A 13541-nucleotide genomic window follows, 5' to 3' on the forward strand; every position below is an offset into this window, starting at 1 on the left:
TTTTACGATTCGGCACTGCGTCCCTTTAACTGACAATTGCGCGGTCATGCAACGTTGCTCCCAGACAAAATTGACTTTTTTCCCACAAATAGAGCTTTCTTTTGGTGGTATTTGATCACCTCTGCGGTTTTTATTTTTTGCGCTATAAACAAAAATAAAGCGACCATTTTGAAAAAAAATGATTATTTTTTACTTTTTGCTATAATAAATGTCCCCAAAAAATATATAAAAAAATTTTTTTTCCTCAATTTAGGCCAATACGTATTCTTCTACATATTTTTGGTAAAAAAAATCGCAACAAGCGTTTATTCATTGGTTTGCGCAAAAGTTATAGCATCTACAAAATAGGGAATTTTTATTATAATAGTAATGGCGGCGATTTTCGTCAGGACTGCAACATTATGGCGGACACCTCGGACAATTTTGACACATTTTTGGAACCAGTAATTTTTACAGCGATCAATGCTATAAATTGCACTGATTACTGTAAAAATGACACTGGCAGTAAAGGGGTTAACCACTAAAGGGCTAGGGAGGGGTTAAATGTGTCTGGGTCGTGTTTCTAACTGTTATGGGGCTTGGCTATGAATAACACTTCACTGATCATGGCTCCTGATCACAGGGAGTGCTAATCGGTGACAGTGTCACTAGGTAGAACGGGGAGATGCTTGTTTACATTAGCATCTCCCCGTTCTTCAGCTCCGTGAGATGATCGCGGCTATCCCCGCGAACATCGAGTCTGCGGGACCAGCAATCCTGCTCACGGCAGGGTCGCACGCCTGCTGTCAGCGGCGTGCACGTGACCACATGGCGGCAAATTCAAAGGGACGTACCTGAACGCCCATTTGCCCAGCCGTACCATTCTGCCGACGTAAATCTACATGCGGCGGTCGGCAAGTGGTTAAAGCACGAATTGCATTTTTACCTGCAAGTTTGAAGGATATCTGCTTTTTATATTTTTTGTGGTTTTTAATTTTTGCACTTTATTTATATTCACTTAAGCTGTGGAGATAATATACAGTTTTCAGTGTTATATAGTTTACAATGGCCCGGGGGCCACATGTGGCCTGTGGAGCCCTCTGATGTGGCCTGCGCCCTCTTGTTCTGGGATGGTGGTTTGGCCAGCCCAGATCGCAGGTTGCCGACCCGCCATCCCAGAGCAACTGTATTGCGAATGAAGCGGGCAGGAGAGAAAGCAAGCAGCTGCAGAGAAGAGCCACATAAGCCAATGCTTCCTGTATAGCGCCAGCTCCTGTCACAATTGATACCAAATGCACTCTGCATGGGACAGCAACACCCTGGGAAAACGAAATAGAAGGTTATTAAAGGTAAGTTTATTACTGAAATCACAGTGTATATATGGGCATATCTGTTTTGCAGTGGTTACTAGGCTGCTTTCAAACTAATCCACAGGTGCAGAGCACCTACAGGTTACCTGCACTGAGCCATAGACTTCTGTTTATTACCTGTGGGTTTGGTGCGCTTTCAGAAATTGCACCACACCTGTAGGATATAATAGAAGTCTATGGCAAAGTGCAGCTAACCTGCAGGAAAGCCACAGGTGCATGTGGTGCATCAGCGTGAAAGCAGCCTTAGGACCCAATTGGACCCTCCATTCACCTCTTATATCCATTTACCCCCCCTTGCCTCCAATCCGATCCGCTAATAAGATTGCGCTGGAAACATTCTCGCGGGCAGGTGCTGTAGTTGCTATTGCGTCGTAGTTGGTCCGTCGGACCAGCATATGGACTTCCCGACAGGAACTGGCTCCGGCGGGATGATTTAAAACATGTTTTATTTCTATATATACAGAAAACCGGCACAAAATAAAACAAAATATCTGCACAACAGAAAAAATGAAAAATGAGAAATAATAATAATAAGAAATAATTTGCAGCTGCTTTAAAAAGAGTGCTAAAACTTCAAGAAATGCTATACCAGTGAAACCAGCGCTAGCAATAGTGACAAAATAAATATACTCAAAAGTGAAAAATTAGTGACCACGAAAAATGATGTTCATCATAATTGTGCCCAAATTGTCATCATAAACGTGTCCAAAAGAAATATAATATATACAAATAATGGTGATCAGCTCCGGTTGCCTGTTTGGTGAGTTCAGCCCAAGAAGGGGATTATTTACGAAAGGCAAATCCACTTTGCACTGCAAGTGCACTTGGAAGTGCAGTCGCTCTAAATCTGAGGGGTAGATCTAAAATCAGTGGAAGCTCTGCTGATTTTATCATCCAATCATGTGCAAGCTAAAATGCTGTTTTTTATTTTCTTTGCATATCCCCCTCGGATCTACAGTGACTTTACTTTTAAGTGTACTTGCAGTGCAAAGCGGAGTTGCCTTTAGTAAATAAACCCCATTGTGTTGCACGTTATAGTATGCTGGACACCTTATTAATTAAATTTTTGATGGACACTATATCACCATTTCTTGTATATATTATATCTCTTTTGGACACGTTTATGATGAAACTTTGGGCACAATTATGACGAACATAATTTTTCGTGGTCACTCATTTTTCACTTTTGAGTATATTTATTTTGTCACTATTGCTAGCGCTGTTTTCACTGGTATAGCATGTTTTATTTCTAGGTCCGCTGGACTTTTGGGAAGAAAAAGTCCACTGGAGCTCACACACGATTGAATTGTCCGATGGACTCTGGTCTGCTGGAACGTCAGATCGTGTGTACGCGGCATTAGGGTAGCAAATGCTTTAAGGTAAAAAAACAAACAAACCTTGAGGCAACTTTAGAACCTCTTTAAGCCAGCATCTCAGTGTAAGAATGAAATACTCTTCGTAATACCATAAAAGAAGATGGGCAGCACAATGGTGTAGTGGTTAGCACTTTCACCTAGCAACAATAGGGTCACTGGTTCCATCTGCCTGGAGTTTGCATGTTCTCCCTGTGCCTGCGTGGGTTTCTTCTGGGTACTCCAATTTCCTCCCCCACTCCAATGGAATGTACTTTTCATTAGCTTTTTTTGCAATTGTATTTTGTTTGCACTTTTCAGCATAGACTTTTTTTATACACAAATAATATACAGTATGTCTCATATATATGGGATATATGGGCTTTGTTGCACGGATTCCTTTTGCACAATGTGTGTCGGGATATATGAATTTTTATTTATGCGTTTATAGCTTTTGATTTGAACACCTACTGTAGGGTAAGTGCAGATTTCCATTTATGTTACTGCTGGAGTGTTTGCTAGCAAAGCTTATTGAATTGGAGGGAGGGGGCGGAGCTAATTGATGTGTTTACATTCGCTATCTTTGGGTACATGCGTATAGGCCTTGTTTTCCTACATGTGCTGTGTGTTTGAATTGGAGGGAGGGGGCAGAGCTAATTAATGTGTTTACATTCGCTATCTTTGGGTACATGCGTATAGGCCTTGTTTTCCTACATGTGCTGTGTGTTTGAATTGGAGGGAGGGGGCAGAGCTAATTAATGTGTTTACATTCGCTATCTTTGGGTACATGCGTATAAGCCTTGTTTTCCTACATGTGCTGTGTGTTTGAAGAACACGTTAAATGCAAATTTGCAGATTCTAAATTAAATTACTTCAGTGGTGTGGGGTGTATGACTGTCCTGAAGATGTATTATTATTATTTCTTTTTTTATTGAGTATTATTTATTTTGACAGAGCAGCAAAAAGTAAAAAAATAAAAGGTCACCTTAAAGTGTTACTAAACCCACAACAGTAAAATCAGTCTGTATATGCAATAAAGCATGCTTGTTATACTAGCTGTTTTTCTGATCCTCCTCTTCTTCCACTGACTCCAGACCATGTCCTGATAGAACAGAGCATTAGGGGACAAGCTGCACATGCTCAGTTTGGCGTATATTTCTAGAGAGTTTTAATGGGAGAGTGCATATGGTCAGCACAGGGTCAATCAGCACTGTCCAGACAGAGGGTCAGGGGGGAAATGAAAACTCCTCCTACAAGCTTTAAGCAGACAGTGATAAGTCGCAAGGCTGCTCTAACTGCTGATGAGAAAGAGTATTTAGCAGTTTATATTTACTACAACTATTGCATTTCCATGTGCTGTGTACTGTAGGAGATCAGATATAGTGAATGCAGGGTCCTGGGTTTGGTAACACCTTAAAGTGGTTGTTAAGCCACTATCTCCTCTTTATATCATCCCCTCTGTCAGATAAAAAGCTGTGTCCTAGTGCCTGTGCTTTAAAAAAATAAATAAAAATGATTTCTACATGTTTTAACAGTGTCTTTCAGTGATGAGATGACTCCAGGCTCTTAGCTCTCCCCATGTGATATCTCCAGTGGGTGGGGCCAAGATTCCCCTGCTGATGTCAGCCAGGGAGGTGGGGAGGAGAAGAGAACCTGGAGTCATGTGATTGCTGGAAGACACTGTTAAATAAGGTAGAAATCTTTTTTTTTTTAAATAAAGCACAGGCACTAGAACACAGCTTTTTATCTGACGGAGGGGATACTATACAGATCAGTTAGTTTTGAAGCAGTGGCGAAAGGAGCAGATCAGCGATAGTGAGAGATGACAGGCAGGGAGGGTAGGGGGAGGAGGAGGACAGAGGAGACACAAGAGAGCTGCAGATAGCAGCTTATGACGGAGGCACTTACACCGACAACGGTGTCAGGGCTCAGCAGCCCTGATGTATTGGGAACCAAAATACAGGGGGAGGTAGAAACTGGCAAGATCAGGCAGGTATTTCAGGTGATAGAGGGGGCTAAATGAGACAGCGCAAGCACTGTGATGTATAACATGCTTTAAAAGAACAGGGTCTATATTTTATTGTTTTGGGTTAACAAACGCTTTAAGTTTGGGCCACATAGGGCCTTGCAACTAAACAACAATTGATAGGTGATCTAGAAAACAGATACCTACTACCTACAAAACAGTCCATCCTAACAAACAAACCAATCACCCCCCGCCCCTTCCCTTGTCCCCCATATTCAAACTCAACTCCCTTCCATCTTTGCAGCCCCAAAGGGGCTGAATGAATGAATGAAGTGATACATATTTATTCATAGTTCAGGTGCACAGTAACTGGATGATCCCTCAGGCTAACTGGAGCTATAAGTACCATGCTAGATGGATTCACAGATATTATCTCAAACACATAAAAAATAGAGGACGCTAGTGGTCTGGAAATGTATTTGACCTGCACCTGGTTGTGTTTTTTGAACGCAGCAGATCCTATTAGGATGCATTTTCAGTGCAGAAGATACGGCTTTTGCTGAATTTTGCATTCAATTGCATGCATTTGACCTGTGATATGTTGAAATGCAAAAGCAGCATTTGGCAAAAAACACCCATTTACATGAGCCCTAATATAGGCAAGGGGCACCAAGTCTACAGAATTGCAGGTTTTGAAGCATGTCATAGCCTAAGGCTCGGTTCACACAGGGGCAACACAACTTTTGGAGGCAACTTGGACGTGACTTGACTTGACGTGACTTGACGTGACTTGGACGCGACTTACAACACTACTTTAAGTCGCCCCAGGCCAGGCGACTTGCCGTGGCCAATTAGAGAATGAGCTCTCAGGGGGGAACTCCTTTTGAGAGCTGATAATTCTCTGAGAGTCGCCTCTGTATAGACGGCGACCTCCATTGAAATCAATGGGTACCAGTCGCCTACAAGTCGGATTGAAGTAGTACAGGAACCTTTTCTGAAGTCGGAGCGACTTCAGTAGTGTGCATTAAGACAGCTCTCATTCACTCACATTGATTTCTACATGTTGTGCGACCTGAGGTGACTTGGGGCGACTTGAAGTCAGATCTGAGTCGCCCCTGTGTGAACCGGCACTTAGCCACTCTAGAAGAGTTGTTATGATTGGGGCAGAATTGTACCTGCATTACTTTACCAATCATTCAGCAGTTAAATGGTTTATATATGCATGTTTCTGCTGCGTATTTGGCTGCTTGTTGCTAAATGTAAGTAAAAGGTTAATTGCTAACTGGTCTGGCTATGTTTCCATTCAAAAAAATATCTCCTAATAGCATGTGATGATATATTGTAGACTGATTCGTAAAGGAATCCAGGTAGGATATGGAGGAACATAGTGATTTTACAACAGCAGGATAGCCACAGCTTGTCTTCCTCTGCTCTAATAAAGATACCACAGGTTATTCAGAAAAAAGAAAGAAAACATTTTTTTTAAGTCCGTATCTATATCCTCCGTGTGGTAACTAAATAGAGCTTGCTGTTGTATTTCATGAAAGTGCCAAAAAAAAAAAGAAATGATTTAGTCAAGTACACAGCTAAACAAATGGCACTATCAATAGTGTGGAGGAGCCAGACCGCTTAAAGACAATTTGTAATTTATTGTTGTACGGTACTGTGGGAGTCTGTAGTTTTGCACTCCGTTCTTTTTCTTTAGTAACACAAAAATACCAGTTTAAATTTTTTTGAAGCAGCATGACCCAATAAACCAAAGTCTTACTCACAGCAGTGTTTTTTATATACGAAGCCAATGCTTTCCGCCTGCACAGTAACTTCATCTAAAATAAGAAAAAATGTAATACAATCCCACATTTCTAAGTAGCTGTAATTGAATATAGAATCATTTTAAATTGTCAAAACTTGATTATATACAGTGCTAAAATACTAAGCACTACTAATAAATGAATATTACAAACCTAAATATTATAAACATTCACTTACATAGTTGGTAAGGTTGACACCAGCCCATCCAGTTCAACCTGTGTGGGTGTGTGACTATTGTTTTCTATATCCCTGTAAATTGGGTTCGCTAAGAAATACATCTAAATGTTTTTTGAACTTATCCACACTCTGCGCTGGCATCACCAACTGTGGAAGGGAGTTCCACATCCTTACCATCCTAACAGTAAAAAGACCTTGCACAGTTTAAGATTGAACTGCTTCTCATCCAGCTCCATTATGTGGTCTTGTATTTAAAGCGGGAGTGCACCTAAAAAAAACAAATTATTAAAAGCCAGCAGCTACAAATACTGCAGCTGCTGACTTTTAATAAATGGACACTTACCTTTCCTGGAGTCCAGCGATGTTGGCAGCTCGAAGCCAATCAATCGCTCGGCTTTTGGCTGCTGCCGCCGCCATTCTCGGTGAGGGGATCAGGAAGTGAAGCGTTATGGCTTCACTTCCCAGTTCCCTACTGCGCATGCGCGAGTCGCTCTGCGCATCTTAAATGGTCCCGCTTATGTGAAGGAGATTCCTGTAATAAAGACCCGTCACTGATGCTCTCTCTCTCTTTGTGCTGAGTGACTGGTCTTGTCTCCACCCCTTCCTGCAGTTTTTTGCAGGGCACATGTAGTGGGTTGGGCTTACTGGGCCCCGCCCACAGCTCTGCACAGCTCAGCTATGTACAGCACAGTTATGATGTCACTGCATGTTTCCCAGGAAACGGGGGGGGGGGGGGTGAGGGAAGGGGAATGACTCCCACGGGAGTCTATTCCCAGAAGTGGCACTGGTTTAAAGAGGAGTTCCACTCAAAAGTGGAACTTCCGCTCATTTGATTCCTCCCCCACTCCGGTGCCACATTTGGCACCTTTCAGGGGGGAGGGGGGTGCAGATACCCCTCCCCCCTGAAAGGTGCCAAATGTGGCACCGGAGGGGGGGAGGAATCAGATGAGTGGAAGTTCCACTTTTGGGTGGAACTCCGCTTTAAACCAGTGCCAGTGTCCAGAAACAGATCTGATAACTAACATTTATTATTATTACTACAGGTACTTATATAACGCTATAAATTTACACAGCGCTTTACATACTGTATGCATTGTACTTTCACATCAGTTCCTGCCCTCATGGAGCTTACAATCTAAGGTCCCTAATTTGCATTCCTACATATATATACTAGGGCCAATTTAAACAGGAGCCAATTAATCTACCAGTATGTCTTTGGAGTGTGGGAGGAAACAGGAGTACCCGGAGAACACCCATGCGGGCACAGGGAGAACATGCAAACTCCAGGCAGGTAGTGCCATGGTTGCAATTCGAACTGATGACCCTAGTGCTGCTAGGCAGACGTGATAACCACTTGACCACTCAAGCAGGAACTCCAGGCACAAAAAAAATATATAAATACACTTTGTGTGCAACAAATGCTTTTGTACAAGTAGCAGTGACATCATTACTGTGCTGTACATAGCTTGTGCAGAGAGCAGAGCTGTGGAAAGGGCCCAGTAGGCCCAACCCACTACACGTGTCTTGCAAAAAACTGCAGGAAGGGGTGGAGACAAGACCAGTCACTCAGCACAAAGAGAGAGAGCATCAGTGACAGGTCTTTATTACAGGAATCTCCTTCACATAAGTGAAATTTTACACAGAATTACTGAACAGATCTGGAAGAAATACACAAAGCACACCAAGATTCAAGGAAGAATACACAGGATTCTTGAATTTAGACAATATTTTCTTATCCTGGAGTTCAACTCTAAGTAATCTGCTCAATAATGTGCCGTGCAAAGCCTCCGTATATAAATGAACAGATGAATCTCTGCTCAAATCCCTCACAAGTGCTTCTCTTGAAAGCCAATAAACTTACCATCCCTCTATTATATACTAATATATACCCTTATGCAGGAAGATCTTTCCTTTCAGTGTGTACCTATCACAGCCTTCCTTTATTCTCAAGTGGTTTTATTATATCAGCCATTTAGGAGACGAACATACATAAAATAAACTTGTACAGTGTACTAGATTTTATTTAACAAATATATCAGTATAAACAAATCTTACATTAAAAGGCAATTACTGCTTACATGCCACTCGTAATCAAACAGGAGTGATGATGTCCCGTTCACTTCCCAACTTGTTTCATTTTTACCAGACTTCATCAGGGAAAAAAATAAGTTACATTCCTATAGAAACATAAAGCGGAGCTCCACCCCATTTAACATGTTTTGCTTAATCACATGCCATAAAACTATTCAGTAATAAACTGAATTTTTTTTTTCCTTTTGTACCTGTGTTTTTGTAGAAGTCCTCCTCTGCTTCCTCTCTTAGCTCTCTGCGGATATGGGTGGGTAATCTGCGGTTTTTACATCATTTCATCTTTTCAAGCAATGTCTCCTGGGAGCTCCTGTCATTATTCCCAGGAGTCATTGCGGATGCCTGCCGCAAATTTGCGCGGGATTTAGACGCCGCCGCTGTGATGGCAGACCCTCAAGTTTACAGCTCTGCTCACTGAAAACACTGAGCATGCGCTGGAAATAGCGGTGAATGCTGGAAGCTCAGCATTCACCATATCAGGAAATCCATGCTTGTGGGCTTCACATGCCCACAAACAAGATGGGAACGGCCACAATCTTTTTTTATAAATATTTATTTAAAACGAAAACGGACAGCAACAGCAAAAAGAAACGATACAGTGAGTGTATTTATGATTTTACATTTATCTCGATGACTGGAAAAAAAAAAAAAGGAATGGTCGCTGGAACCGCGCTATAAATACACCACTCTCTAAATACTTCTAAAGGTGAGGTCATAGAAGCATACAAAGTAACCTTCCAGGTACCCCAAAAATGGAAGCATGCAAATAACATAAACTGAAATAGAAAATGATGCTGTTTTTATATAGCATGATGGGGGTATCTGGATCACAAGACTGGCTTTCAAAAGTTCCGAATGCTTTGGCAGATAAAGCAGTTTACATGTTGTTGCAGGTAGGGTCCGTATCACTGCCTTAAATGGCAGTCTAGGCCAGGAAACAAGCACACTAATGGTGCAGCTGTGTGCTGCGTTTATGTAGGACGTAGAGGTGAGTAGCTTCACCCTCCAGATGGGGTCAGTGTATAAAGGGAGCTGTGAGGGGCACATCGCCTCGTACTGTCCAGGTCAGGATAGACAAAGGCCTGAGCCTGTGAGGATGTAGCAGCTGGGAGCTGCAGGAGAAACCGAGCTCACAAAGGTACAATGTTTTGTGCACAAGCACTGGGATTGTGTGTTTGACGGTCTAGAAGACCAAGGCAGGAGGTCTGAGCAGTGTAGCTGCAAAAAAAGATGTTTATCGCATTGATGTTAGAGCTGCACGATTCTGGCTAAAATGAGAATCATGATTTTTTTGCTTAGAAGATAGATCATGATTCTCTCACGATTTTCGTGGCGTAACATCATCTTTCACATTAAAACAAAACAATCGGGCTAACTTTACTGTTTCGTTTCTTTTTTTTTTATTGATTAAAGTGTATTTTTTTCCCAAAAAATTTCGTTTGAAAGACTGCTGGGCAAATACAGTGCAACATAAAATATTGCAGCAATTGACATTTTATTCCCTAGGGTCTCTGCTGAAATATATATAATGTTTGGGGGTTCCAAATAATTTTCTAGCAAAAAATATTGATTTTAACTTAAACAAGTGTCAGAAAATGATTTAGGGCCGGTTCACACAGCGAGGCGAGGCGAGGCGACACGGCTCGCCTCGCCTCGCTCCCGCAAGTCGCCCCCGTTCTGTACAATGGAACCGTTCTGAGAGGAGCGACTCGAGTCGCTCCGACTCAGAAAAAAGGTTCCTGTACTACTTCGGGGCGACTTCGGGGGCGACTTGCATTGACTTCTATACAGAAGTCCTCTGCAAGTCGCCGCTGAGCTCCCCGCAGGTCGCGGCGAGGTAAGTCGGAGACGCCTCGCCGCGCCTCGCTGTGTGAACCGGCCCTAAGACTTTAAGTGGTTAAACTTCCTGCATTTACACATTGTTTAAAAACCTGGCAGACTGCCTGGATTTTTTTTTCACACAGAAGTTTATCCCTTTGATCTAAGAAGGAAGAGTTAGTTACAATGTTTCATGTTAAAAACTTGGCAGACTGCCTTGATGTTTTCTTTTGACAGCTGAGTGAGCAGATAATTCTCTCCACTTGTTATATGAAAGAATCGGCAAACTGCAATAGAGATGTGGGGGGTTGAATTGATATTACGATTTTTTAACAATTAATTGTGCAGCTCTAAATTATGGTGAGAAAATATCATGTGAACTTTTGTGTTTTTTTTCTTTGTTTCAACTAAAAGTGGGCAGAAAAGCCCTGAAACTACAAATTCCCCAACTTGTTTCAATGTATATATTTCATCAGTGTATTTGGCTGTTTTCTTTAACGTGTTACTAAGGCCCCTTTCAGACTTGTGCGATTTTTTCCTACGACTTTGAACATCAGAGTCAAGTCAACCCCATGATTTCCAATGATAACTATTCATATCTGAATAGCTGCAACTTCAAGTAGTCCCTGTACTACTTTGGTTTGATTTTGATGCTAGTTGAGGTCCATAGACCTCAAGCTTACACAGGCATTCCCTGAAATCGCATCAAAATCACGTCAAAATTCCAGCTGCAAAATCACAGTAAAGTCACGGCAGTGTGAAAGGGGCCTAAACCCACAACAGTAAAAGCAGTCTGTATGTTATACCCACTGTGGGACCTAAGGAGTTAATCCTGTCTTTTCTGATCCTTCCCTTCTTCCACAGTCCCCAAACCATCTGCTGATAGAACAGAAGCTAGGGGACAAGCTGAAAATGCTCAGTTTGATAGGGTTTTTATTTACTTGGGAGAGTGCATGTGATCTGCACAGAGCCAATCAACACTGTCCAGACAGAGGGTCAGAGGTCCTGTATCCTCATAGGACAGTCAGAGGAGAATGAAAACTCCTACAACCAGACACTGATAGAAGTCACAAGACTGCTATACACTGCTAATGAGAAAAGGTATTTAGCAGGTTATATTTACTAAAACGATTGCATTTCTATGTTCTGTGTACTGTGGGAGACCAGATATAGTGAATGCAGGGTCCTGGGTTTTGTAACACTTTAGACTCTGCTATAAGAGAACCGTTTGTCATTAAACTTCATATTAACTGTACTTATTATTTCTTTTTTAGAAACTGGTGCATAACATTCACAATCACATTTCTAATAACAGACGCTTCAATGGCTCAGAAAGGTGAGGATAACTTTGTGTGTTCGATGTCTAATATCATTTGCAGTAGATGATTTAGTAGTAAGCATGCATGCCTGTGCAATTGATAATTTGGCTTGTACATGTTTTGATCACTGTGTGTTATATTCTATTGCAGCATCAAGTCATCATGGAATATTTCGGTTTTAAAATTCTTGGTGGAAAAACTGAAACAAGAGCTGGTGTCCAGTGCCAATCATTACACCGACAAGGAACTAAAAGGTAATGCGGCTACCATTCAGCATATGTATACACTGCTTTGTAAGATGCACAGCCCAAACATTTAAATGTCACAAACAGGCATTTTAATTACAGTAAACTGTTAATGTCCTTGTTTGAATAAAAAAATATTTATTTTTTCACTACATTTTCATAGAAAGATAGTTGACCCACCTGGGGTTTAAAGGGGAAGTCCAGCCTAAGCTCGTATGTGCCACAGGAGTGTAATTAGTTTTGCAGTCCTGTGACCCATTTTCAGCCGAGTAAGGTCTGAAGTCCGCTCTCTGCTGACATCACAGGAATCAGTGCAGGCACCGCGTAATCCCGACAACAAAGTCTGGATCCGCCAGGTGCCTAGACTGACACCTGTCTCAGCCTCTCAGAGCCACTGAGTGCCAGAGACAGCCGCTCCCCGCCCCTCCATAGAACAGCGCTCCAATGAGCATGGAGGAGCAGAGCGGAGAGATGCTGATTGACAGTCAGCAGCTCTCCGCTCAGGAAGCTGTGAGAACCGAGCCATCGGCGATGTTTGATCACTCGGTTCTCAGTGCAGAGACGCCGGGGGACAGATGCAGCATCCACCGAGGTAAGTATGATCCTGGGAAAAAACTGATTCCCATACTTCTTTTGAATGTGCCTTTCTAGGCCTATGATGTGAATGTATAATAAATATGTAAAGCGCTGCGTAAATTGACGGTGCTCTACAAGTACCTGTAATAAAAAAATAATCTTTACCATGCATCCATGGTAAATGCATCCTTTGTAGGCAGACATCAATTACCCTGAAAATGAAAATTCACATATATAATGATTAACGTTGGTTGTAGATATAGATACCCCCATCAAATCATTCTCTGCAGCTATTACCTTTTGTACCACCACCCCCTCCCTTTAGAATGTAAGCTCTACGAGCAGGGTCCTCCTGTACCTTTTGTATTGTACTGTAATTGTGTTGTCCCCCCTATACATTATAAAGCGCTGCGTAAACTGTTGGCACTATATATATCGTGTATAATAATAATAATAAAATAATAATAATGATGATACTAACGTTCTTGAAAAAATAAATATGACTCTGCAAGTATTTTTAAGAATTAGCCCAGTCTATCGGTCACTAGAACATTGTAGATGTATGAAATAAGGTAGTTATTCACAGGCAGGAGACTCCCTCTAGTGTTGAAAAAATTGTAAAATACACAAGCCTAGTCTGCATTGCTGTGCGGTTGTATAATCTCAGCTTTTAAAGTGCATGTAAAGGGAAAAAAAAATCTTACGTTTTGTAGGGGAGGATTAGATTGTTTTTTATTGTTGTCTGTGTCCTCCTCTACTTGCCCTGATGACCTTTGTCACCGAAGCATTACCACTTAAGCTCCAGGAAATTTGACCCCCTTTACAACCAGGCCTTTTTT

At 41.9% G+C, this 13541-nt stretch overlaps 1 protein-coding gene across 2 annotated transcripts in view; it reads left to right on the forward strand.

Moving 5' to 3' along the window:
* Positions 1-13541, forward strand: part of CUNH14orf93 (chromosome unknown C14orf93 homolog) — a 57050-nt gene that overhangs the window by 30568 nt on the left and 12941 nt on the right. For both annotated transcript variants that reach the window (XM_077468960.1, XM_077468952.1), the window contains exons 4-5: positions 11837-11898; positions 12032-12135. In XM_077468960.1, coding sequence (XP_077325086.1) covers positions 11837-11898; positions 12032-12135 — 166 coding nt within the window. The remainder of the gene's footprint in view (positions 1-11836; positions 11899-12031; positions 12136-13541) is intronic.

The sequence above is a fragment of the Lithobates pipiens genome, unplaced genomic scaffold, assembly GCF_037356315.1.
Source record: "Lithobates pipiens isolate NorthernLeopardFrog02 unplaced genomic scaffold, aLitPip1_a1.2 Scaffold_11, whole genome shotgun sequence".
Lineage (NCBI taxonomy): Eukaryota > Metazoa > Chordata > Amphibia > Anura > Ranidae > Lithobates > Lithobates pipiens.